Here is a 25092-nt window from a genome sequence, read left to right on the forward strand (position 1 = left end):
AGAGAGGCTAGGCTAGTTCTGTATAGGGTCTCTTTTGTAAGGCAATTTGTCCCATTTGTAAGGGCTCCACTCTGACCTAATCATGCCAAAAGACCCAACCTCCTAACACCACCATCTTTGGGGGTTAGGATTTCAACAATAAATTGAGGGGAAGAGGAACACCAACATTCAGACTGAAATAAGTCAGTTTAAAAAATTAATTTTGGGGGTGCCGGGGTGGCTCGGTGGGTTAAAGCCTCTGCCTTTGGCTCAGGTCATGATCCCAGGGTCCTGGGATCGAGCCCCACATCAGGCTCTCTACTCAGCAGGGAGACTGCTTCCTCTTCTCTCTCTCTTCCTGACTCTCTGCCTACTTGTGATCTCTGTCTATCAAATAAATAAATAAATATAAATAAATAAATAATAAATTAAAAATAAAAAAGAATTTTGTAGTAGCAATAAATGATTAGAAATTGAAATTTTAAATAGCACTAATTAATTTAAATATTTACTTCAAATTTTAGAGAAGTTTCCAAAAGTTACCCCATTGAGCTTAAGTTTTGTGGGTTTTTAAAGTTTTTATTTAAATTCCACTCAGCATTTAGTGTACTATTTGTTTCAGGAGTAGAATTTAGTGATTCATCACTTACTCATAATACCCAGTGCTCAACATAACAAAAAAATTGCCCAGTTTTTAAGAGTCTGCACATCTACTAAGTGGGAAGAAGTCTAAATGAGCTCTTCACCTCCTTGGAGAGATGAGGGCTGCCTCCTCTGTGGAGAGGGAAGCACTCTGAGAAGCTATGTTCATGTGATTGTGGTGCATTGTTTTCAGTTCTAATTGAAACTAGGAAATGCAGGGAAGTGTGATAAAGAAAACAGGATCAGGTGAGTGTGGAAATTAGCGGACTTTTTCCCCACAAAATCTGTAAAGACAGACTAGCTTGAGTTAGGGGTGTGATTTCCAGGTTATATAGGAGAAGAGGTGTCTTAGAGCTAACACCATGAAACCAACAAGGGAATATCCTTCACTTCCCTATGACTCCAGGCACAAACGGCAAGAATGCTCCTTAAGAATAAGCACAAGACTGTCCCAAAAGTAAACATGTAGAGGAGAGGTTGGGGTGGTGATCTATTTAAATCAGACCTAGTTCATACAGTTTTGAGTGTTCTGTGTTTATATGAATATCAGGCACAGTGCCTACTTTACAGAAGCACTCAATAAATGGTCATTGCAGCAAAACAAATAATAATAAAAAATTTTAAAATCTTAAAAAATAAAAACAGCACTAATTAAAGCACCAACAGAAAAGAAACTCATCACATACAAGAGATCCTCAATAAGGTAACATGCAGATTTCTCAGCAGAAACTCTGAAGGCCAGAAGGCTGTGGGATGATATATATTTAAAGTTCTGAAAGAAAAGAATGTCAACTGGGAATTCTATATCTGGCAAAACTGTCCTGTAAAAATGAGTGAAAAATTAAAAGATTCTAAGATAAAGGCTGAAGGAGTTTATTACCACTGGACCTGCCCCACAAGGCTCCCTAAAGGGAGCCCTTTAAATTAAAATGAAAGGAAACCAGACAATAACTCAAAACCATACAAAAATAAAAAGTTTTCTGGTAAAAATACATAAAGAAATGCAAAAATACAAAAAATACAAAAACCAGTATTATAATTTTGTTTGTAATTCTACTTATTCCTGAACAAGATTTAAAAGACAAAAGCATAAAAGCATTTATTATTATAGATCTGTATTAAGGGAACACAATATAAAAAGATGTAATTTGGGATATCATTAACAAAGTGAGAGAAAGCAGAGCTGAAGAGGAGCAGAATTTTTATAAGAGACTGAAGTTGAGTTGGTATCACTTCAAGACCGTAATAACTTTAAGATACCACAAGTAATCCCCATGGTAACCAAGAAGAAAATATCTATAGAATATACACAAATGGATATGAAAAGGGAATCAAAATGTGTCACTACAAGAAAATCAACTAAACACAAAGGAAGGCAGTAAGGGAGGAAATGTGGCACAAAAAAGCTAAAAGACAGAGGAAACAAGTAACGAAATGGCAAAAGTCCTACTCTATCAGTTATTACTTTAAATGTAAATGGATTAAGCTCCTCATCAAAAGACACAAATTGGCAGAATGGATAAAAAAGAGGATCATTAGATATGTTGTCTACAAGAAACTCAAGTTAGAGCTAAGGACACACATAGGTTGAACGTAAAAGCATGGAAAAAGATACTTCATGCAAATACCAACCAAAAGAACTGGGATATGCTACTATCAGACAAAATAGACTTTAAGCCAAACGCTATTAGAAGAAACAAAGAAAAACATCATACAATCAAAACAGAATCAATTCACCAAGATTTGACAATTATAAACATATCAGCACCAAACATTATAGCTCCTAAATACATGTAACAGTGACAGAATTTGAGAAATAGATACCTTTATGATACTAGTATGAAACTTCAATGCCCCACTTCCAATAATGAATAGAACCAGACAAAATAGCAATAAGGAAATAAAGAACTTAAATATTATAGGCCAATTGGACCTAAAAGACATATAAAACATGCCACCCAACAATAGCAGGATACACATTATTCTCATTCTCAAATGCACACAGAACATTCTCTAGGAAAGACCACATTTTAGGCCACAAAACAAATTTTAATAAAAAGACTGAAATCACACAAGGTATCTTTTCTGATCATAATAGAAGGAAAACACACAAGATATGGAAATTAAACTACAGACTCAAAAAATCAATGGGTCAAAGAAGAAATAAAAAAGAAATTAAAAAATCAATCAATCATATAATTGTGGGTTTATTTCTAGGTTTTCTAGTCTTTTCCATTGATCTATAGGTTTGTTTTTGTGCTAGCACCATACTGTCTTGATCACTACAGCTTCCTAATAGAACTTGAAGTCAGGAATTGTGATGCTCCCAGTTTTCCTTTTCTTTTCCAAGACTGTTTTAGCTGTTTGGGATATTTGGAGGTTCTATGCAAATTTTAGGATGGTTTGTTCTAGCTCTGTAAAAAATGCAGTTGGCATTTTGATAGGGATTACATTAAACGTATAGATTGCTTTGGGTAGTATATACATTTTAACAATATTTGTTCTTCCAATTCATTACTTTGAATGTGTTTCCATTTCTTTGTGTCATCTTCAATTTCTTTTAGAAGTGTTTTTATAGTTTTCAGAACTTCTTTGTTTAGGTCTATTCCTAAGTATCTTACCGTTTTTGGTGCAATTGTAAATAGAATTGATTCCTTGATTTCTCTTTCTGCTGCTTCATTATTAGTGTATAGAAATGCAACAGAGGAGGGAGGAGCAAGGTGGCAAAGGAGTACGAGAGCTAGATATCATCAGGGTCCAGGAGTTCAGCTAGATAGTTATCAAACCATTCTGAACACCTACAAACTCAACAGGAGATCAAAGAGAAGAAGAGCAGCAATTCTAGGAACAGAAAATCGACCACTTTCTGGAAGGCAGGATGTGCACAGAAGTGAATCTGAAGCAATATACGGGAAGAGAGACCATGGGGGGAGGGGCCGGCTCCTGGCAAGTGGTAGAGCAGCAGAGCACAAAATTAGAATTTTCAGAGGTCTGCTCCACTGAGGGACATCACTCCAGAGGCTAAGCAGAGTGTGGATCCCTTGTGGGGACACTGTGGTCTCAAGACCCACAGGGTCACAAAAAGACCAGGGGTGTCTGAGTGTGAGAGCTCCCAGGTATCAGAATGGGGAGGCCGGCTATAGAGACAGAGCCGAGGAGTGGCTCTCAGCTCGGGGTTACCTAAAACCATGATCCGAGGGACAGTCAGATCACGGCTCTTCGAGCACAAGCAACAGATCCGGGTAGACTCACCTTCCTCCTCTGGGAGGAGTGGTGCAGGAGTGCACGGCAGGAATCTGCTGGGTTTGGAGACTCCAAACGGGGCCATGCACTGGAGATAGAAATGCTCGGTCACAGGCTGGGTGAGAACAGAGTGCAGCCTGGGGTCCAGGGAGATGGGAGTGATTGACTGCTTTTCTCTGAGGGTGAACTGAAGAGTGGGGCCCAACCTCTCAGCTCCCCTGGGCCTGAAACTGGGAGGCTGCCATTTTCATTCCCATCCTCCAAAGCTGTACGGAAAGAATTCAGGGAACAAAAGCTCCTGAGAGCAAATCCAAGCAGATTACTTAGCCTGACCCCTGGCAAGGGCAGTGCAATTCCACCTTGGGCAAAGACATTTGAGAATCACTGCAACAGACCCCTCCCCCAGAAAATCAGCAAGAACATCCAGCCAAGACCAAGTTCACCAATCAATGAGAACTACAGAATTCCAGAGGTAGGGGAAAGCAACACATAGAATTCATGGCTTTTTTCCCATGATCCTTTAGTCTTTCAAAGTTAAATTTTATAAATTTTATTTTTTTCTTATTTTTTTTATTTTTCCTCTTTCCTTTTAATGTTTTTTTTAACTATTTATCAATGCCTTTTTAAAAATCTTTTAAAATTTTCATTGTTATAGTCATATTTTATCCCCTCATTGTATTTAACTTATTTTTTGTGTACATATAGGTTTTTCTTTCTTTAAAATTTTGGGATAAGGTTTCTTCTAATAGATTAAAATATACCCTAAATCTAGCACATGGCTTTGTTCTAGTCTCCAGCGTAATCACATTCCTTCCCCCTTTTTTTCTTTTTTCAACCAACTTCTTAATCAATTCCTTTTTTAGAATCTTTTTAAATTTTCATCTTTACAGTCATAATCCATCCCTTCATCATATTTACCCTTATTTTTATATAAGTTTTTCTTTCTTTAAAATTTTGGGAGTTAGTTTCTTCTAACAGACCAAAATACACCCAAAATCAAGTGCTTGGCTCTGTTCTATTCACCAATCTAATATATATATCTTTTTTTCTTTTTTTCCTCCTTTCTTCTTCCGCCAGTTTCAGGTCTCTTATGATTTGGTTAGTGTATATTTTTCTGGGGTTGTTGCTACCCTTTTAGCATTTTGTTCTCTCACTCATCTATTCTTATCTGGATAAAATAACAGGGTGGAAAAATTCACCACCAAAAAAGAACAAGAGACAGTACCAATGGCTATGAGCCTAATCAATATGGACATTAGTAATATGTCAGAACTAGAGTTCAGAATGACAATTGTCAAGGATCTAGCTGGGCTCAAAAAAAGATACTAGAGAATCTCTTTCTGGATAAATAAAATCCCTTTCTGGAGAACTAAAAGAACTAAAATCCAACCAGGTTGAAATTTTAAAAAGCTATTAATGAGATGCAATAAAAAACAAAGGCTCTTACTGCTAGGATAAATGAGGCAGAAGAGAGAATTAGAGATATAGAAGACCAAATGATGGAGAATAAAGAAGCTGAGAAAAACAGAAAAAGAGAAACAAACAACTACTGAACCGTGAGGGGAGAATTCAAGAGATAAGTGATACCATAAGATGAAACGATATTAGAATAATTGGGATCCCAGAAGAAAAAGAAAGAGGGAGGCAGAAGGTATATTGGAGCAAATTATAGCAGAGAATTTCCCTAATTTGGCAAAGGGAACAAGCATCAAAATCCAGGAGGCACAGAGAATCCCCCTCAAAATCAATAAAAATGGGTCCACACCCCATCATCTAATAGAAAAACTTACAAGTCTCAGTGACAAAGAGAAAATCCTGAAAGCAGCTTGGAACAAGAGGTTTGTAATGTACAAGAGGTCTGTAACATATACTTCTATCCAGAGACTTGGAAGGCCAGAAAGGACTGGCATGATATATTCAAAGCACCAAATGAGAAAAATATGCAGCCAAGAACACTGTATCCAACTAGACTGTCATTGAAAATAGAAGGAGAGATAAAAAGCTTCCAGGACAAACACAAATTAAAAGAATTTGCAAACACCAAACCAGCCCTACAGGAAATATCAAAAGGGGTCCTCTAAGCAAAGAGAGAGCCTCAAAGTAACAGACCTGAAAGGAACAGAGACAATATACAGTAATAGTCACCTTACAGGCAATAAAATGGCAGCAAATTCATATCTTTGAATAGTTACCCTGAATGTAAATGGGCTAAAATGCCCCAATCAGAAGACACACGGTATCAGAGTAGATTTAAAAAAAAAAAAAAAAAAAAAAAAAAAACAAGACCCGTAGAAATGCTGTCTGCAAGAGACTCATTTTAGACCCAAAGACAACTCAGGATTTAAAGTGAGGGGTGGAAAACAATTTCCCATGCTAATACATCAAAAGAAAGCTGGAGTGGCAATCCTTGTATCAGATAAATTAGACTTTAAGCCAAAGACTATAATAAGATATGAGGAAGGACCCTCTATCATACTTAAGAGGTCCGTCCAACAAAATCTAACAATTTTAAATATCTAATTTATTAGTTATTTAATTTAATCCCCTAATTTAATCCCCTAACATGGGAGCAGCCAATTATATAAACCAATTAATAATACAAAGAAAGAGACACATCAACAATAATACAATAAAAGCATAGGACTTTAACACTCTCCTCACTGAAATGGACAGATCATCTAAGCAAAAGATCAATAAGGAAATAAAGGCTTTAAATGACACACTGGACCAGATGGACATCACAGATATATTTAGAACATTCCATCCCAAAGCAACAGAATACACATTCTTCTCTAGTGCGCATGGAACATTCTCCAGAATAGATCATATCCTGGGCCACCAATCAGATCTCAACTGGTACCAAAAGATTGGGATCATTCCATGCATATTTTCAGACCACAGTGCTTCAAAACTAGTACTGAGCCACAAGAGGAAAGTTGGAAAGAACTCAAACACATGGAGGCTAAAGAGCATCCTACTAAAGAATGAATGGGTCAAGGAGGCAATCAAAGAAGAACAAAAAAAAATTCATGGAAACAAATGAAAATGAAAGCACAACTGTTCAAAATCTTTGGGACTCAGCAAAGGCGGTTCTGAGAGAAAAGTATATAACAATACAAGCCTTTCTCAAAAAACAAGACAGGTCTCAAGTACGCAACCAAATCCTACACCTAAAGGAGCTGGAGAAAGAACAGCAAAGAAAACCTAAATCCTGCAGAGAAATAATAAAGATTAGAGCAGAAATCAATGAAATAGAAAGCAAAAGAACAGTAGAACACATCAACAAAACTAGGAGCTGGTTCTTTGAAAGAATTAATAAGATTGATAAACCCCTGGCCAGACTTATCAAAAAGAAAAGAGAAATGATTGAAATTAATAAAATCACAAATGAAATAGGAGAGATCACAACCAACACCAAAGAAAGACAATTATAAGAACATATTATGAGCAACTATACACTAGCAAATTTGACAATCTGGAAGAAATGGATGCATTCCTAGAAACATAAACTACCAAAACTGAACCAGGAAGAAATAGAAAACCTTAACAGACCATAACCAGTAAGGAGATTGAAGCAGTCATCAAAAATCTCCCAACAAAAAAGAGCCCAGGGCCAGATGGCTTCCCAAGAGAATTCTACTAAACATTTAAAGAAGAATTAATACCTTTCTCCTGAAACTGTTCCAAAAAAGAGAAATGGAAGGAAAACTTCCAAACTCATTTCATGAAGCCAGCATTACTTTGATCCCAAAACCAGACAAAGACCTCATCAAAAAGGAGAATTACAGACCAATATCCTTGATGAACACAGATGCAAAAATTCTCACCAAAATACTAGCTACTAGTAGGATCCAACAGTACATTAAAAGGATTATTCACCATGACCAAGTGGGATTTATTCCTAGACGGCAAGTTTGGTTCAACAAGTGCAAATCAATCAATGTGATACATTAATAAAAGAAAAAACAAGAACCATAGGATACTCTCAATAGATGCTGAAAAAGCATTTGACAAAGTACAGCATCCTTTCTTGACCAAAACTCTTCAAAGTGTAGGCATAGAGGGTACATATCTCAAGATCATCAAAGCCATATAAGAAAAACCCACAGTGAATATCATTCTCAATGGGGAAAAACCGAGAGCTTTTCCCCTAAGGTCAAGAACACAGCACGGATGTCCACTATCACCACTGCTATTCAACAAAGTACTAGAAGTCCTAGCCTCAGCAATCAGACAACAAAAAGAAAAAAGGTTTCCAAATTGGCAAAGAAGAAGTAAAACTCTTACTCTTTGCAGATATGATATGATACTTTATGTGGAAAACCCAAAAGACTCCTCTCCAAAACTGCTAGAACTCATACAGGAATTCAATAAAGGATATAAAATCAATGCACAGAAATCAGTTGCATTTCTATACACTAACAGTAAGACAGAAGAGAAATTAAGGAGTCAATCCCATTTACAATTGCACCCAAAACCATAAGATACCTAGGAATAAACCTAACCAAAGAAGCTAAGAATCTATACTCAGAAAACTATAAAGTACTCATGAAAGAAATTGAAGAAGAGGAATTGAGGAAGACACAAAGAAATGGAAAAACACTCCATGCTCGTGGATTAGAAGAACAAATATTGTGAAAATGTCTATGCTACCTAAAGCAATCTATACCTTTAATGCAATCCCTATCAAAATACCATCAATTTTTTCCAAAGAAATGGAACAAATAATCCTAAAATGTATATGGAACAAGAAAAGACCCCAAATAGCCAGAAGAATGTTGAAAAAGAAAACCAAAGTTGGTGGCATCACAATTCCAGACTTCAAGCTCTATTACAAAGCTGCAATCATCAAGACAGTATGGTACTGGCACAAAAACAGACACATAGATCAATGGAACAGAATAGAGAGCCCAGAAATGGACCCTCAACTCTATGGTCAACTAATCTTCAACAAAGCAGGAAAGAATGTCCAATGGAAAAAAGACAGTCTCTTCAACAAATGGTGTTGGGAAAATTGGACAGCCACATGCAGAAGAATGAAACTGGACCATTTCCTACACCACACACAAAAATAGACCCAAAATGGATAACAGACCTCAATGTGAGACAGGAATCCATCAAAACCCTTGAGGAGAACACAGGCAGCAACCTCTTCGACCTCAGCCACAGCAACTTCTTCCTAGAAACATCACCAAAGGCAAGGGAAGCAAGGGCAAAAATGAATGCTTGGGACTTCACCAAGATCAAGAGCTTTTTCACAGCACAGGAAACAGTCAACAAAACCAAAAGACAACTGACAGAATGGGAGAAGATATTCACAAATGACATATCAGATAAAAGGCTAGTATCCAAAATCTATAAAGAACTTATCAAACTCAACACCCAAAGGACAATAATCCAATCAAGACATGGGCAGAAGGCATGAACAGACATTTCTGCAAAGAATACATCCAAATGGCCAACAGACACATGAAAAAGTGCTCAACATCTCTCAGCATCAGGGAAATACAAATCAAAATGATGGTGAGACACCACCTAACACCAGTCAGAACGGCTAAAATTAACAAGTCAGGAAACGACAGATGTTGGTGAGGATATGGAGAAAAGGGGAACCTTCCCACACTGTTGGTGGGAATACAAGCTGGTGGAACCACTCTGGAAAACAGTATGGAAGTTCCTCAAAAAGTTGAAAACAGAGCTACCCTTTGACCAGCAATTGCACTACTGGGTATCTACCCTAAATATACAAATGTAGTGATCTGAAGGGGCATGTGCACCCAAATGTTTATAGCAGCAATGTCCACAATAGCCAAACTATGGAAAGAACCTAGATGTCCATCAACAGATGAATGGATAAAGAAGATGTGGTATATATATATACAATTTAATACTACGCAGCCATCAAAAAAAAAAAAAAAACACGAAATCTTGCCATTTGCAACGATGTGGATAGAACTAGAGGGTATGATGCTAAGTGAAATAAGTCAATCAGAGAAAGACAATTATCACATGATCTCTCTGATATGAGGGAATTTGAGGGGCAGGGTGGGGGGTCGTGGGGGGCACAGAAGGAAAAAATGAAACAAGATGGGATCAGGAAGGAGACAAACCATGAGAGACTCTTAATCTCAGGAAACTAATTGAGGGTGGGGGGGTGAAAGGGGAGGGATAGGGTGGCTGGGTTATGGACATTGGGGAAGGTATGTGCTATGATGAGTGCTACAAATGGTTTAAGACTGATGATTCACAGACCTATACCCCTGAAGCAAATAATAGACATGTTAATTTAAAAAAAAAAAAAGAAATTCAACAGATTTCTGCATGTTGATTTTGTATCCTACGACTTTGTTGAATTCATATAGCAGTACTAGCAATTTTTTCATGGAGTCTTTTCAGTTTTTTATAGAGTATCATGTCATCCACGAACAGTAAAACTGACTTCTTCCTTGCTGATTTGGACTCCATTTCTTTTTGTCTGATTGCTGAGGCCAAAACTTCTAATACTATGCTAAGTAACAGTGGTGAGAGTAGACATCCCTGTCCTATTCCTGACAACAGAGGAAAAGTTCTGTTTTTCCCCAGTGAGGATGATATTAATTATGGGTTTTTCATATATGCCCTTTATTATGTTGAGGTATATTCCCTCTGTCCCTTCTTTGCTGAGGGTTTTTATCATGAATGAAAACTGTTCTTTGTCAAATGCTTTTTGGGCATATATTGATATGATCATATGGTTCTTGTCCTTTCTTTTATTAATGTGGTGGTCAACTAATTTTCAACAAAATAGGAAAGAATATCCAATGGGAAAAATGACAGTCTTTTCAACAAACAGCATTGGGAAACCGCACAGCAACATGCAAAAGAATGAAACTGGACCACTTCCATACACAAAAATAAATAAAAAATGGATGAAAGACATAAATGTGAGAAAGGAAACCATCAATATCCTAGAGGAGAACACAGGCAGTAACCCTCTTGGCATTGGCCATATCAATTTCTTATTACATACATCTCCTGAGGCAAGGGAAACAAAAGCAAAAATAAATATTGGGGGCACCTGGGTGGCTCAGTGGGTTAAAGCCTCTGCCTTCGGCTCGGGTCGTGATCCCAGGGTCCTGGGATCGAGCCCCGCATCGGGCTCTCTGCTCCGCGGGGAGCCTGCTTCCCCCTTCTCTCTCTGCCTGCCTCTCTGCCTACTTGTGATCTCTGTCTGTCAAATAAATAAATAAAATCTTTTAAAATAAATAAATAAATAAATAAATAAATAAATATTGGGACTTCATAAAAATAAAAACCTTCTGTCCAGTGAAGGAAACAATCAACAAAACTAAAAGGTAACCCATGGAATTGGAGAAGATACTTGCAAATGATGTATCTGATAACAGGTCAGTATCCCAAAATCTTTAAAGAACTTATAAACTCAATACCCAAAAACCAAATAATCCAGTTAAAAAATGGGTAGAAGACATGGATATTTTTCCAAAGAAGACATACAGATGGCTGACATAGGAAAAGACACTGAATATCATTCATCAGGGAAATACAAATCAAAACTACAATGAGATATCACCTCACAACTGTTAGAATGGCTAAAATCAACAATACAGGAAACAACCGGTGTTGGTGAGGATGTAGAGAAACAGGAAACTTCTTACACTGTTGATGGGAATGGAAACTGGTGCAGCCACTGGAAAACAGCATGGAGATCCCTTGAAAAGGTAAAAATAGAACTACCCTATAATCCAGCAATTACACCCCTAGGTATTTACCCAACGAATACAAAAATACTGATTTGAAGGGATTCATGCACCTCGATGTTTATAACAGAATTATCAACAATAACCAAATTATGAAGAAAGCCTAAATGTCCACCACATGATGAATGGGTCTTCCTTATCTATGTGTGTGTGTGTGTGTGTGTGTGTACATACATACAATGGGGTATTACACAGCCATCCAAAAGAATGACATCTTGCCATGTTCAATGACATGAATGGAACTAGAGAGTATTATGCTAAGCAAAATAAGTCAGAGAAAAACAAATACCATATGATTTCACTCATATGTGGAATTTAAGAAACAAACAGATGAACATTGGTTGTGGGGTAGGAAAAAAGAGAGAAACCAGAAAAGAGACTCTGAACTATAGGAAACACACTAAAGGTTGCTGGAGGGGAGGTGGGCAGTGGGGCGTGGTTAAATGGGTGATGGGTATTAAGGAGGACACTTGCTGTGATGAGCACTATGTGTTGTATGTAAGTGATGAATTACTTAAATTCTACATCTGAAATTAGTATTATATTTTATGTTAACTGGAATTTAAATAAAATCTTGAAAACAAAAACAAAAAAATTTTTATGAAAACGTAGTATCTTAAGACAAATAAAAATGAAAATACAACATAACAAAACTTATGGGATGCAGCAAAACCAGTGCTAAGAATGAGATTTATAGCTATAAATGTTCACATTAGAAAAGATCTCAAATTAATAACTTAAATTTACACTGTAAGGAACCAGAAATAAGAACAAAGCCCGAAGCTAGTATAAGGAAGGAAATAATAACAATTAGGGCAGAGATAAAGTAAAGAATAGGAAGAAAAAAAAAACAGAGAAAAGCAACAAAATGAAGAGTTCGTTCTTCAAAAACAATTAGCAAAATTGATAAGCTTTTGGCTATGCTGATTAAGAAAAAATTAAGACTCTAACTAAAATTGAAATGAAACTTTACTACTGATTTTACATAAAAATAATTATGAGAGAATACTATGAACTGTATATCAACAAATTGGATAACCTAAATGAAACAAATTTCTAAAAACACACAGCTTACCAAAATGAATTATGAATAGAAAATCTGAATAGATCTGTAAGAAGATAGAATTAGTCATCAAAAATCTCTCAACAAAGAAATGCCCAGAACCAGATGGCCCCACTGGAGAATTCTAACAAACATTTAAAGAAGAATTAACACCAATCCTCAAATATCCTAAACAAAATACTAACACAAACAGAATTCAACAGCACACTAAAAAGATCACACATCATGACCAAGTGGGATTTATTCCTGGGAAGCTGGGATGATTCAACATATGAAAATTCAATCAATGTAATACAACATAATGAAGGGGGGTACACATAATCACCTGAATTGATACAGAAAAGCATTTGACAAAATTCAATGCCATTTCATAATTTTTTTTTTTTAAAGATTTTATTTATTTCTTTGACAGAGAGAGATCACAGCAGGCAGAGAGGCAGACAGAGAGAGAGGAGGAAGCAGGCTCCCTGCTGAGCAGAGAGCCCGATGCGGGGCTCGATCCCAGGACCCTGGGATCATGACCTGAGCCGAAGGCAGAGGCTTTAACCCACTGAGCCACCCAGGCGCCCCGCCATTTCATAATTTTTAAAAAATACTCTAACTAGGACTAGAAGGAAACTGCTTCACTATAATAAAGGCCATCTATGAGAAGCCCTCAGCTAAGAGCATACTCAGTGTTGAAAAACTCAAATGCTTTTCCTTTAAGATCATGAACAAGGCAAAGTGACCACTCTGTCACTCCTATTTGACAATGTACTGTAAGTCCTACCCAGGGCAACTAAGCTAGATAAATAAATAAATGGCATCCAAATTGGAAAGGAAGAAGTAATATTATCTATTTGCATATACTACTATCTCATACCTATATAAAACCCAGAAGATTCCACACACATAAAAATGTTAGAACCAATGAATGAATTTAGCAAAATTGCAAAAGGCAAGAATTAACATACTAACCGTCAGCTGCATTTCTATACACGAATAATTAACAGCCTGAAAAAAAATGCAAAAAACAACTTCATTTAACTTATCATCAAGTAGAATAAAATACTTAGGAGTAAACATAACCAAGGAGTCCAAAGACTTGCTCACTGAAAACTGTAAAACTTTCCTGAAAGAAGTTAAAGAAGCAAGAAATAAATGGGAAGACATTCTGTGTACATGAATTTTTTAAAGAGTCAATATTTCTAATGCCACCCAAAGCCATCTATGTATTCACTACAGTCCCTATCAAAACCCAACTCCTGATTTCTTTCTTTTTTAAGATTTTATTTATTTGAGAGAGAGAGAGAGGAGACAGAGCACAACCAGGGGCAGGGGCTGAGGCAGAGGCAGAGGAAGAAGCAGGCTCCCCGATGAGCAAGGAAGTCAATGTGGGACTCAATCCCAGGACCATGACCTGAGCTGAAGGCAGACGCTTAAACCAACTGAGCCAACCAGGTGTCCTTGCTATTTCTTTTGTAGAAATAGAATACCCATCTTAAAATTCATATGAAATCTTAAGGGACCCTGAATAACCAAAACAGTCTTGAAAAAGAAGATGTAAGTTGGAAATCTAAAACATCCTGATATTAAAACTTAAAAGAGAGTAGTTGAAACAGTGTGGTGTTGGCATACAGACAAACAACAAACCAATGGAAAAGCATAAAGAGCCCAGAAACAAATCCTCACATTATATGGTCAAAAGATTTTTACGTGATTCCCCATTCAATGAGGAAAGGGCAGTCCTTTCAACAAATGGCACTGGGAACACGGGGTATCCACATGCAAAAGAAAGAAGTTGGACCCTTACCTTATACTATATACAAAAATTATCTCAAAATGGATCAAAGATTTAAACCAAAGAACTAAAACTATAAAACTCTTAGAAAAAAATCATGGGGGAAAATCTTCATGATGTTGGATTTGGAATTATTCCTCAAAGAGGATACCAAAAGCACAGGCAAAAAAAAAAAAAAAGAGGTGGGAGGGATAGATAAAATGGCCTTCACCAAAATTTAAAAATCTTTATGTATCCAAGGACATTATCAACAGAGTGAAAAGACAACCCACAAAATGGAAAAAAATGTTTGCAATATATATATTTATATATATATATATATATATATATATAAAACTCCTTATATATAAGGAATTAATATCCAAAATATGTAAGAAATCCTATAACAAAAAAACAACTTGATTTAAAAACATACAAAGGACTTGAATAGACATTTCTCCAAAGAAGATAAATAACCAGTATGTTAAAAAATGTTCAGTGTCACTAGTAATTAGTGAAATGCAAATCAAAACCACAGTAAGATACCACCTCACACCCATTAAGATGGCAATTATCAAAGGAGTAAAACAACAGGAACTAACAAGTGCTAGTGAGCATGTGGAGAAACAGAATCCTGGTACACTGGTAAGAATATAAAATGGTACAGCTACTATGGAAAATAGTACAGTAGTTCCCTAAAAACTTTAAACAGAATTACTATACGATCCAGCAATTCCACATTTGGCTCTATATCCCCCAAATAATTGAAAGCAGAGACCTGACATATTTGTACACCCAAATTTACAAAAGCATTCGTCAAAACTGCCAAAGGGTATAAGCAACCCAAATGTCCATGGACAGATGACTGAATAAATAAAATACAGTATGTACCTAACACAGAGTGGTTTTTAACCTTAAAAAAGAAGGAAGTTCTGAGACATGCCTCAACATGAATAAACACTAAAGACATTATACTGACAAGGGATACAAAAGAACAAACACCATCTGATTCTACTTCTATGAGTTATCTGAAACAGTCAAATTCGTAGAGATAGAAAACAGAATGGTGGATGCCCAGGATGGGGTGAAGGAAGGATGGAGAGTTATTTAACAGGCATAGAGTTTCAATTTGGGAAAGCTAAAATGTTCTGAAGATGGATGGAGGTAATAGTTGCACAGCAATGTGAATGCACTTACTGCCACCTAACTGTGCAGTTAAAAATGGTTAAAATGATAAATTTTTACCACAATACAAAAAAGAGAACAAAAGCAATGGTGATAATGAACCGTCAAGTATGTAATAAAATACAGTGATTAAGAGCACTTGTAGCAGGAAAACTGACACAACCTTTTGAAATTATTGTGGCAATGTATGTAAAGGACCATGGAAATTTTTTTTCTTGATAACCCTACCTTTGAAAATATATTTAAAAAATACATATATATTTTTACAAGTAATACAAATGAAGCATAAAATATGAATTAAGATATTCTTTATAGGTCTCTTAGTACTATTTATAATTGCACCCAAAACCATAAAATACTTAGATAAAAAATAACACATACATTCTGTGTATGTTAACTACAAGACTTAATGAGAAAAGTCAAAGATCTAAACAGAAAATGTGTCCTATCTATGAATTGGAAAACTCTTCATTGTGATGTCAGTTCTCCCCTTGATCTATAGATACAACACAAATCAATGTCCTAGCATTTTTTTAATCTACAAACTCAATCTCACATTTATATGGAAATGCAAAAGAATTAGAATAACCCAAACAACTTTGAAAAAGAACAAAGTTGAGAGATTTATACTCTCTGATAGTGTGGTATGACTGTGTGAATTAAGACAGTGTGGTATGACTGAAAAGTCATACCACAATTAAGACAATTAAGACAGTGTGGTATGACTGAAAAGATAGATACACGAATTCATGAAACCATGAAAGTCCAGAAATAAACCAACACACATATGGTAACTGATTTTCATTGAAGGTGAAGTGTTTTAGACACTCAATGAACCTTAGACAACTCAATGGAGATAGGCTAGTCTTTTCCGTAAGTGATGCTAAAACAAATGAACATTCACATGCAAACAACAAAGAACCTAACCTTGCACTATATACAAAAATTAACCCAACATGGATCACAGCCCCAAATGTAAAACCTATAATTTTTTTAGATGCATGAGATCTTTGCAAATTTTGGCTAAGATATATAAACAGAAATCAAAAGGAAAAAATAAGTACACTTCATCAAAACCACAACCTTCTCCAGAAAACACTATTAAAGTAGCAAGAATGTCAAGTAGCTACAAATCTTATACGCTGCTAGGAAAAATGAAAAATTCTACCATACATTGCTGGTGGAAATATGATCACTTTGGTAATGTATGTTGGTTTCTCATAAGCATACATGTATCATATGGCCTAGAAAGCCCATTCCGACGTATTTACTCAAAAGAAAAGAAAATCTGGGTCCACACCAAAAAACAACAACTATACGTGAATGTTTTTAGGAGCTTTATTCACAAATGCCAACAACTAGAAAGAATCCACATGTCCACAGGGTGAATGAATACACAAACTGTGGTACAACAGAATACCAATATATGCGACAACATGGATGAATCACAAATATATTATGCTAGAGTTACATGTTGTAGGGTTCCAGTTGTTTGACATTCTGGAAAAGGCAAGCTTAAACCAAAAGAAAACAGATCAGTGAGTGACGGACAGAGAATGGAGGCAGAGGGAGGATACTGACTACTAAGGGGCATGAGGAACCCCTTTGGGGTAACAGAAATGTTCTGTGGCTCGGCTTGGTACTAGTTATATAACTGTTTGTAAAAATTCACACTGTACACATAAAAACTGTGTACCCAAAACAACAACAACAACAAAAAACTGTGTACCTACAGAAGTATTAACTTTATCATATATAAATTCCACCTCAATAAATCTGGTTTAAGTAAATTATGATTAGGTTGGTCCTAGGCCTAAATCACATGTTGGAATTTGCTCTTGGTTTTAATAGTGACAAGTAGGGACACCTAGGTGGCTCAGTCAGTGAAGCACCCTGAGCCTTTAGCTCAGGTCATGATCCCTGGGCTCTGGAATCCAGTTCTGCATTGGGTTGCTTACTCAGCAGGGAGCCTCCTTCTCCCTCCACCTGCCTCTCTCCCTGCTTATGCTTACACACATGCTTTCTCATAAATAAATAAAATCTTTAAAATTTCAAATTTAAAATTCAGTGACAAGTACTGAAAACCTCAACCCACAAGATGTTTTGTTGCAAAATTAATCAGAACTCTCACAGTACTTTGCAAAAAAAGTTTAAGCTTATTAAGGAATATTGAAGATTTCAGGACTCTTCTGATTAAATTCATGTAGCATCATCTTATCTTACTTAAATCAGTAAGGTCATGTTTACTTTGGGAGAGGAATAAAATTACAAATACAAATTTAGTATCAGTAACTACAAGAGTTTTGTAATTCTCAACTTCAGAAGCACTTCCAAGCACTGAAAAGTTCTTAATGCTTATCTGACTCCAATCTCCTCTTCTAAGGCGGTAATTTGACCAGAATAGCCAGAAGGTTTGCAGCAAAATCCAAAACTGATTACCACAGGATCATGAATACAAAGATTTAAGTCTTTCATATGGCCGAACATCCACTACATACATCAGCAATGGACTTCTGTCAAATTCTTACAAGGGGGTTTTCGTTCTCTCTCAAAAATAATCAATGTCTCCCCAAGGATCAATTAAGAACTTCAACCATCAGGCGCCTGGGTGGCTCAGTTGGTTAAGCGACTGCCTTCAGCTCGGGTCATGATCCTGGAGTCCCGGGATTGAGTCCCGCATCAGGCTCCGAGCTCCACGGGGAGTCTGCTTCTCCCTCTGACCTTCTCCTCGCTCATGCTCTGTCTCTCTCTCTCTCAAATAAATAAAAAATAAAATATTAAAAAAAAAAAAAAAAGAACTTCAACCATCATCCTTTGAAAAGCAAGAAAAATTCTGAATGAAGAAGAACTTAACGTTTTGCCCACACTTTTTGACAAATGTCTTGGAAAGGGCAATAATTCAATACTTCTGCTCTAATGTATCTGAGTTTCATGGCAGCAGATGAGACTTCTTTTAGAGTTATTGGCTGTGTCTTAACATTCATGTATGCCATGTGCTGAAACAGAGAGCAATGCTCTCTTTCCTGAAGTGGCAGAACCATTTGTTGCCAACCATCTCAGAAGCTCCATGAGGATGGACAGTACCAAGTTTTGCTAAGAAAAAAATAATAATAAAAAGTTTCACAACAGCAACTTTTTTGATGGTGCCAACATACAAATGATGATTAAAATCAAATGTTAGCTGCCCTGAGAAGCATTCACATTTTTATCCTGTTGAATGTTAAAGTCACTACTGATTGTTCAGTGAATTCCAGCTGAATGTGAAGAAATGTCAACAATTCTAGTGCAGATGATGTCATCTGACAGAGGCACTGCTTCAATTTTCTTTCTCTGTTCTCAAACAAGGCAGCTCCTAATTTCCAAGATTCTCATCTTCACCAAGGTCTCTTCAATTGTATATGGCTTCTGTGTCTGGGTCATACAATAAACAAATGCACAGGAGGCTTCAAGATAAAGCCTTGTTGGCCAAATCGTTTCCAATCCTTTCAATTTAAGCTTTCTTTTAATTAAAGAACAGTGTTTTTCTAAATGCTATAAGGACTAACAGAACTTCACACCTATATGTGGGGATAAATAGAAGAGAAACCTAAGCTATAATAAATACCCATTCTTTTTACATTTTCAAACTACATTATGTAAAACTGAATTGCCTATAATCATAACGGCATCATACATTTTAATTCCTAACAGAAACTTAATCCAGGTATTTACCATAACATAATGGGTGGCAATAATGATTATATATTACCTGACCATGTACAATTGCATCCCTTGCCACTCCACTCTTACCTGGCATGAAATATACCTTATTTTGACAAACACAAAAAAGTATTTTGTTAAATTGGCTTTTTTCCTACAAAGAAAAATATCCTATCTAGTTTAAAAATCTTTGATTTAGAAATATTTAGGAGGGACACACAGTGACTCAAAATATACGTGCTCAGTTAACTAAATTCTGAGTTCAACTAACTATTAATAGGATTTTTGGAGGAGTAGCAGAATGGATTTGAAAGAAAAATTAAAGTTATATATTCTCTTACCCCCTTACTCCATCCATATTTCATTCATACATTGATCTAAGTTAATAGTTCCTAATCTCAACTACATTATTACAAGCATCTCAGATAAGTTCTTTAACACTAATGAGCAGAACTCATTCCAGACTAATTAAATCTAAATCCCTTGGGGTAGACCTGATCATTTTTTTAACGCCCCAGTAATTTTTTGTTGTTGTTGTTAAAATTTTATTTGAGAGAGAGAAAGAGAAAGAGAGCACAAGTGGGGGGAGGGGCAGAGGAAGTAGGAGAAGCAGACTCCCTGCTGAGCACAGAGCCCAATGAGGGGCTCAGTTAATTACAGGACTACAGGATCACAACCTGAGCAGAAGATAGAAACCCAGTCGACTGAGCCACCCAGGCTTCCCTAATGTCCCAGGATTAAGAACTACTAAGTCAAATAACTAATCATAGATCTTGGTGTTTTGTTTTGGGTTTTTCTTTATTTATTTGACAGACAGAGATCACAAGTAGGCAGAGAGACAGGTGGGGGGTGGGGGTGGAGCAGGGTCCCCACTGTGCAGAGAGCCAGATGCAGGGCTCCATCCCAGGACCCCAAGGATCATGACCTGAGCTGAAGGCAGAGACTTAACCCACTGAGCCACCCAGTTGCCCCTAGATCTTATTCTTTAAAAGCTTACATTCTATTAAAAAATAAATAAATAAAAATAAATTTAAAAAATTTTTTTAAAAAGCTTACATTCTAGAGGTGCCTGGCTGGCTCAGGTGGTAAAGCATGTGACTCTTGATCTCAAGAGTCAGGAGTTCAAGCCCCACCTAGAGACAGTATATTCCAGTATACATGAATGTATATATATTCTTAGGGGCTATGTATACAAAGATTAATAAAACGTACCTCTCAAGGCGAACAGGACACTTTAATGCAGCTTTTAACTACATTATGACACACACATGCTTAAGGTGCAATGATAACACAGAAGAGATACATAGCCAATCCAAAAATGAGGGGAGAGTAGAGAGGCACTGAAATAAAATTTCTGGAGGAAGTATTAAGTGGTATTAAGTATTAATTGCTTCATAAGAAGCAATTAGAGAGGAGGATGGGAGGATGGGAGGAGAAGATTCAGGCACCAAGCAGAGGGAATAACAAAAGCAACAGAAAGATGGATACACCAAGGTTAATAGAGAATCAATCAGTTTGGTGCTCCCACCCAAGCAGTAGGCATGAAATTAAAAAAAAAGTAAGAAACTCTTCGGACTGGGAGGAGTGGAGTGAAAAAAGCAGACTACAGGTTAATAAATTACTTAGGAAACTATTATATTATCTTAAATGAGAGACAATGAGGACAACAGCAGAAGAGAGGGAAAAGAGGGAAGAGAGTCCTAAAATATTTAGTACTGAAGTTATAAAGTTATCAAATGACATGATGCAGTCTTAAAAAGAAATGAAATTCTGACACATACTATGACATGGATGAACCTTGAAAATCTTCTGCTAAGTGAAATAAGCCAGTCACAGAAGGATAAATATTTTATGATTCCAGTTATGATGCATCAAATTCATAGAGACAGAAAGTACAAGTTAGTAGGAGCTACATGGAGGGGGTAATGGGAAATTATTATATAATGGGTACAGAGATTTGGTTTGGGACAATGAAAAAGTTCTAGAGACAGATAGTAGTGATGATTGTACAAACATCAACATACTTAATGCCACTAAACTGTATAGCTAAAAATGGTTAAAATGATAAACTGTATGTTGTATACACTCTACAGCAATCTTAAAGATAATTTTTTAAAAGCACATGATATAAGGAGAATACGGGGGGAAAAGAGCCAAAAGTTAATTGTTAAATCCTTAGCATGGGAGACCAACTAGACAGTGGTACCATGCATGCCTCTGATGAGGATCAATGAATTGCTGTGACATTCAGGTAGCACTGTCTAGAAGGCAAACAGATAGAAGAATGAAGCTCAAGGGAGTAATACAGTTAGAAACACAGTCATCAACAAATAGGCGGTAGTTAAAACTGTAATAATCCAGGAGATTGTCCAAAGAAAACTTCAAGTAAAAAGAGAATGTCTGAGGGCAGAACCTTTGGAAATAGAAGAGAGACATAAAAGGAGCTCAGAAAGAAGGTAACAGGTTGCAGTCAGACAGGTAAAGAATTAAAAGATGAGGCAGCAGAAATGGCAGTATTTGGAGGTGGGGCAATGACAATGATAGGGAGTGCAGTCAAGAGATAAAAACAGTTACAGAAGATACATTACCATACCCCTTTCTCTCCTTCTACTCCTACTTTTTAGAGTTCAATGAAAACCCAAGTTTCTATTTTTCTGTAGCCTCCTAAGACTATAAAACAAAATCCCCACACTTAAGAATAATCCAACATACTAATATGCATTTTAAAACATCTAAAATTGTCAGGAATACATTTTATGTAACAGCAAGAATGTTAAACCTACATAGAAACTAGATCTCTGGTAGTCTACACAGGAAAAGTAAACATGTATACTTAATTGTAACTTGCTTTAAGCAGTAAGATTCACTAAAAAGCTACTTTTAAAAAAAAAGAAAGAAAGAAAACCTATTTATAATTCTTGCAAAAATTTTATCAGCATCAACTTTACCAGATTACTATTTGAAAAGACCCTACTGCATATTAACAAAAAAAAAAAAAAAAAAAAAACCTTATGAAGTAAATACTTTTGGCTACTTGGATTTTTGTGTTTTAAATATAGCTCTATTTTAAAACTAACCAAACAGTTATATGAAAAGTTACCCAATTTATCACATGCCCATACTAACCCAAAGCTTACTGTGGTCCCAGAAGCTATTACAAGCTGTATACAAATCATCTCTGATAATTTTTAAAATTATGAGGTTGGTCTCATGCCCAGTCTACAGACTATAACTGAATTTCAGAGAGTAACATTACATAGCTTGTTTGTAAACGGTGAATCTGGAATTTGAACCTATTGTGGCTTCAACCTAAGTTCTCGACCACTATCCCCTAAACAATTCTTGATTAATCTCCCTTAACTAATCTAGTTTGCCATTTCAGAACAAAGTACAAGGTGACATCTCATAAGTTACAGAGTAAGTCCTTGAATCCTCATACCAAAACTCTGCAAAGTTCATACAGAGTCTGGGATAAAAATGCCTCCAAAAGTCTTAAGTAATTAAAACACTTATTTTAAATTCACAGGTATTGTTTTTACCTCAAAAACAAATGTTTCCTAATTATGAGTTTAGCCTACATTTCTTAAATTTTATGTATTATGTGGAAAATATAATGAAATAATACTCAAAAAACATTTTAATCTTTATACTCTATACCAAACCTCAACTTGCTACAAGATTCTGAACAGGCTTCATCAAACAACAGAAACTTTCTAAAATGGGTCCAACAGTTTTACAATCATTTTCTTCATTCATTACCCTTCACTGTACACTGTAACTTTCCCTTCCATCTAGGAAAATGTTAAAGTAACACTTTACTATCCACTGCTACAGGTTTGTACAGCAGTTCTAGGGGGCCACTAAACCATTAGTTAGACACACAGACCTTTAATTAATTGTCTTATGTGACTAAACCTTATAGAGTTAGCCATAAGACATATTTCACATTTGTAAAAAGAATGCAAGATTCTTTTTTAATTTTACCATCCAAAATTCTCCATGAATCTGTCTGCCTTCACCATGAATTCCTTGGAAATTAATAATTTGAACCTTTTCTCAATGTGCAAAGTTAATTAGGAGCTATTTTTTAGTAGTTTGAATTCCAAAAGACATTAACTCATATTTCAGCAAACAGGGAGAAATAAAGTAGTCGTAAGATAAGGGAAAAGTTTCTGATGGAGTTCAGGAAAATTTGGTAGAGCTTCTTAAAAAAAAAAAAAAAATTTTGGACCTCTTTTGTATATTAAGAATTACCTCAAAATATTCATTTATTTTCAGTTAATTATTAGGATTGATTTCTGAGTCTTTTAAATTTATACGCAAATGAACATTCTCACAATGTAAGGTAGAGGTAATATGGATTACTTTAAAACAAATCCATTTTCTTCGAAGACTATTCTAATTTATTAACTGAAATTAAAAGTCTGAAATGCTGGGCATTTATAAGAACGGATTACTATATTAAAAGCAGTAATAATCTTCTAAAGGAAAAAACAGAACACTTATACTTCTGAGTACCTTACAGCTTTAAAAAAACCCTCAGAATGTCAAATCACCGGCCACTCTCTCTCCCCTAATACCATTCACTTCAACAGAGAACTACCTTCTCTGAGACAGGTAGGCTGCTGGGCTCCTCTGTATTTCTTGGCTGCTTTACAGAATCACATCCAAACATCCTATTTTTAAGAACATGAAGCTGAATATCAGACATGTGTTGGTGCTGGGCCCCCTTTCGGCCAGTGGAGAGGGGCACACCATTCAGATTTTGAGTCATGCCGCCTGAAACACCAAGCACTGGCTCCCCGTGTTCATCTATCTGAGAGACCTGTGGAGGAAACAAAACACCTGGAAGATGGATATACTGAGTCAGGCTTTCTGGCTGACTCAACAAAGCTTCAGACATGATTTCACGCTCATTTCCAGGAAGTGCAAGTGTATCACTGGCTGCATTTTGCAAATGTTTCCTATCCACCAACCCAGAATGAAGAACTGTGGGTTGCTGGAGCACAGTTTCTATTCTCTGTGATTTTTCAGCAGTCACGTGGAGAGAACATGGGTTCAGGCATGGAACGCTGGTCTGGATTATTGAAGGCTGCCCAAGCTGCTGAAATACTTGCTGAATTGGATGTAGAATACTTGCTCTTCCAGAAGTCTGTGTCACCATAACTGGTACATTGACTTTATAAAGGTGACCTCAAAAAGGAGAAAATAGTACCGTAAGTATGATAGAAACCTAATTTCCTCTAAAAATCAAAAAAAAGAAGAAAGAAAGAAACCAACCAACCCTCAGGCACAACAGGCTGTCCAAAAACACATCAGTAAGTTAATAGTTTTCTCGGAGTTTTTATTTTATTCTTCAGATTGTGTTTTCTACAATAAATATGTATTACTCTACTTTTAACAATTAAAGCCATCTCACTTGAACTCTAGCCTTTTTTACTTCTTGCTTATATGGCACACTTTGAGATACATACAGACCCACTGATATTTACTTCATGGACCTATCCCATTGTTTGATAAATTACTATGTTACCAACCCAAACTGGGATTTTAACAAACATAATAATGGAGAATGTATTTCATGTAAGATACCATGTAACTACTATAAGGTAATACTATCCAAAAAGAGTTAAGTAATTTCAAAAGCTATCAAATCCCCTCCTCCCTTTTTTCCTTTAAAATAATGCTAAAAAGGAAGAGGAAGAAATTTATTCTTTTGAGCACAGAGTTAGGTGCTTTAAACTTTGCAAAAACCTAAAGAATAG

General features: G+C 36.1%; 1 protein-coding gene across 1 annotated transcript in view; it reads right to left on the reverse strand.

The window, feature by feature from the left end:
- The window catches only part of GTF2A1L (general transcription factor IIA subunit 1 like), a 56109-nt gene that overhangs the window by 17060 nt on the left and 13957 nt on the right, over positions 1-25092 (reverse strand). The window contains exon 6 of the mRNA XM_032877836.1: positions 23931-24520. Within this exon, the coding sequence (XP_032733727.1) occupies positions 23931-24520 (590 nt within the window). The remainder of the gene's footprint in view (positions 1-23930; positions 24521-25092) is intronic.

This window comes from Lontra canadensis, unplaced genomic scaffold, assembly GCF_010015895.1.
Source record: "Lontra canadensis isolate GAN:19392208 unplaced genomic scaffold, GSC_riverotter_1.0 scaffold61, whole genome shotgun sequence".
Classification (NCBI taxonomy): Eukaryota; Metazoa; Chordata; class Mammalia; order Carnivora; family Mustelidae; genus Lontra; species Lontra canadensis.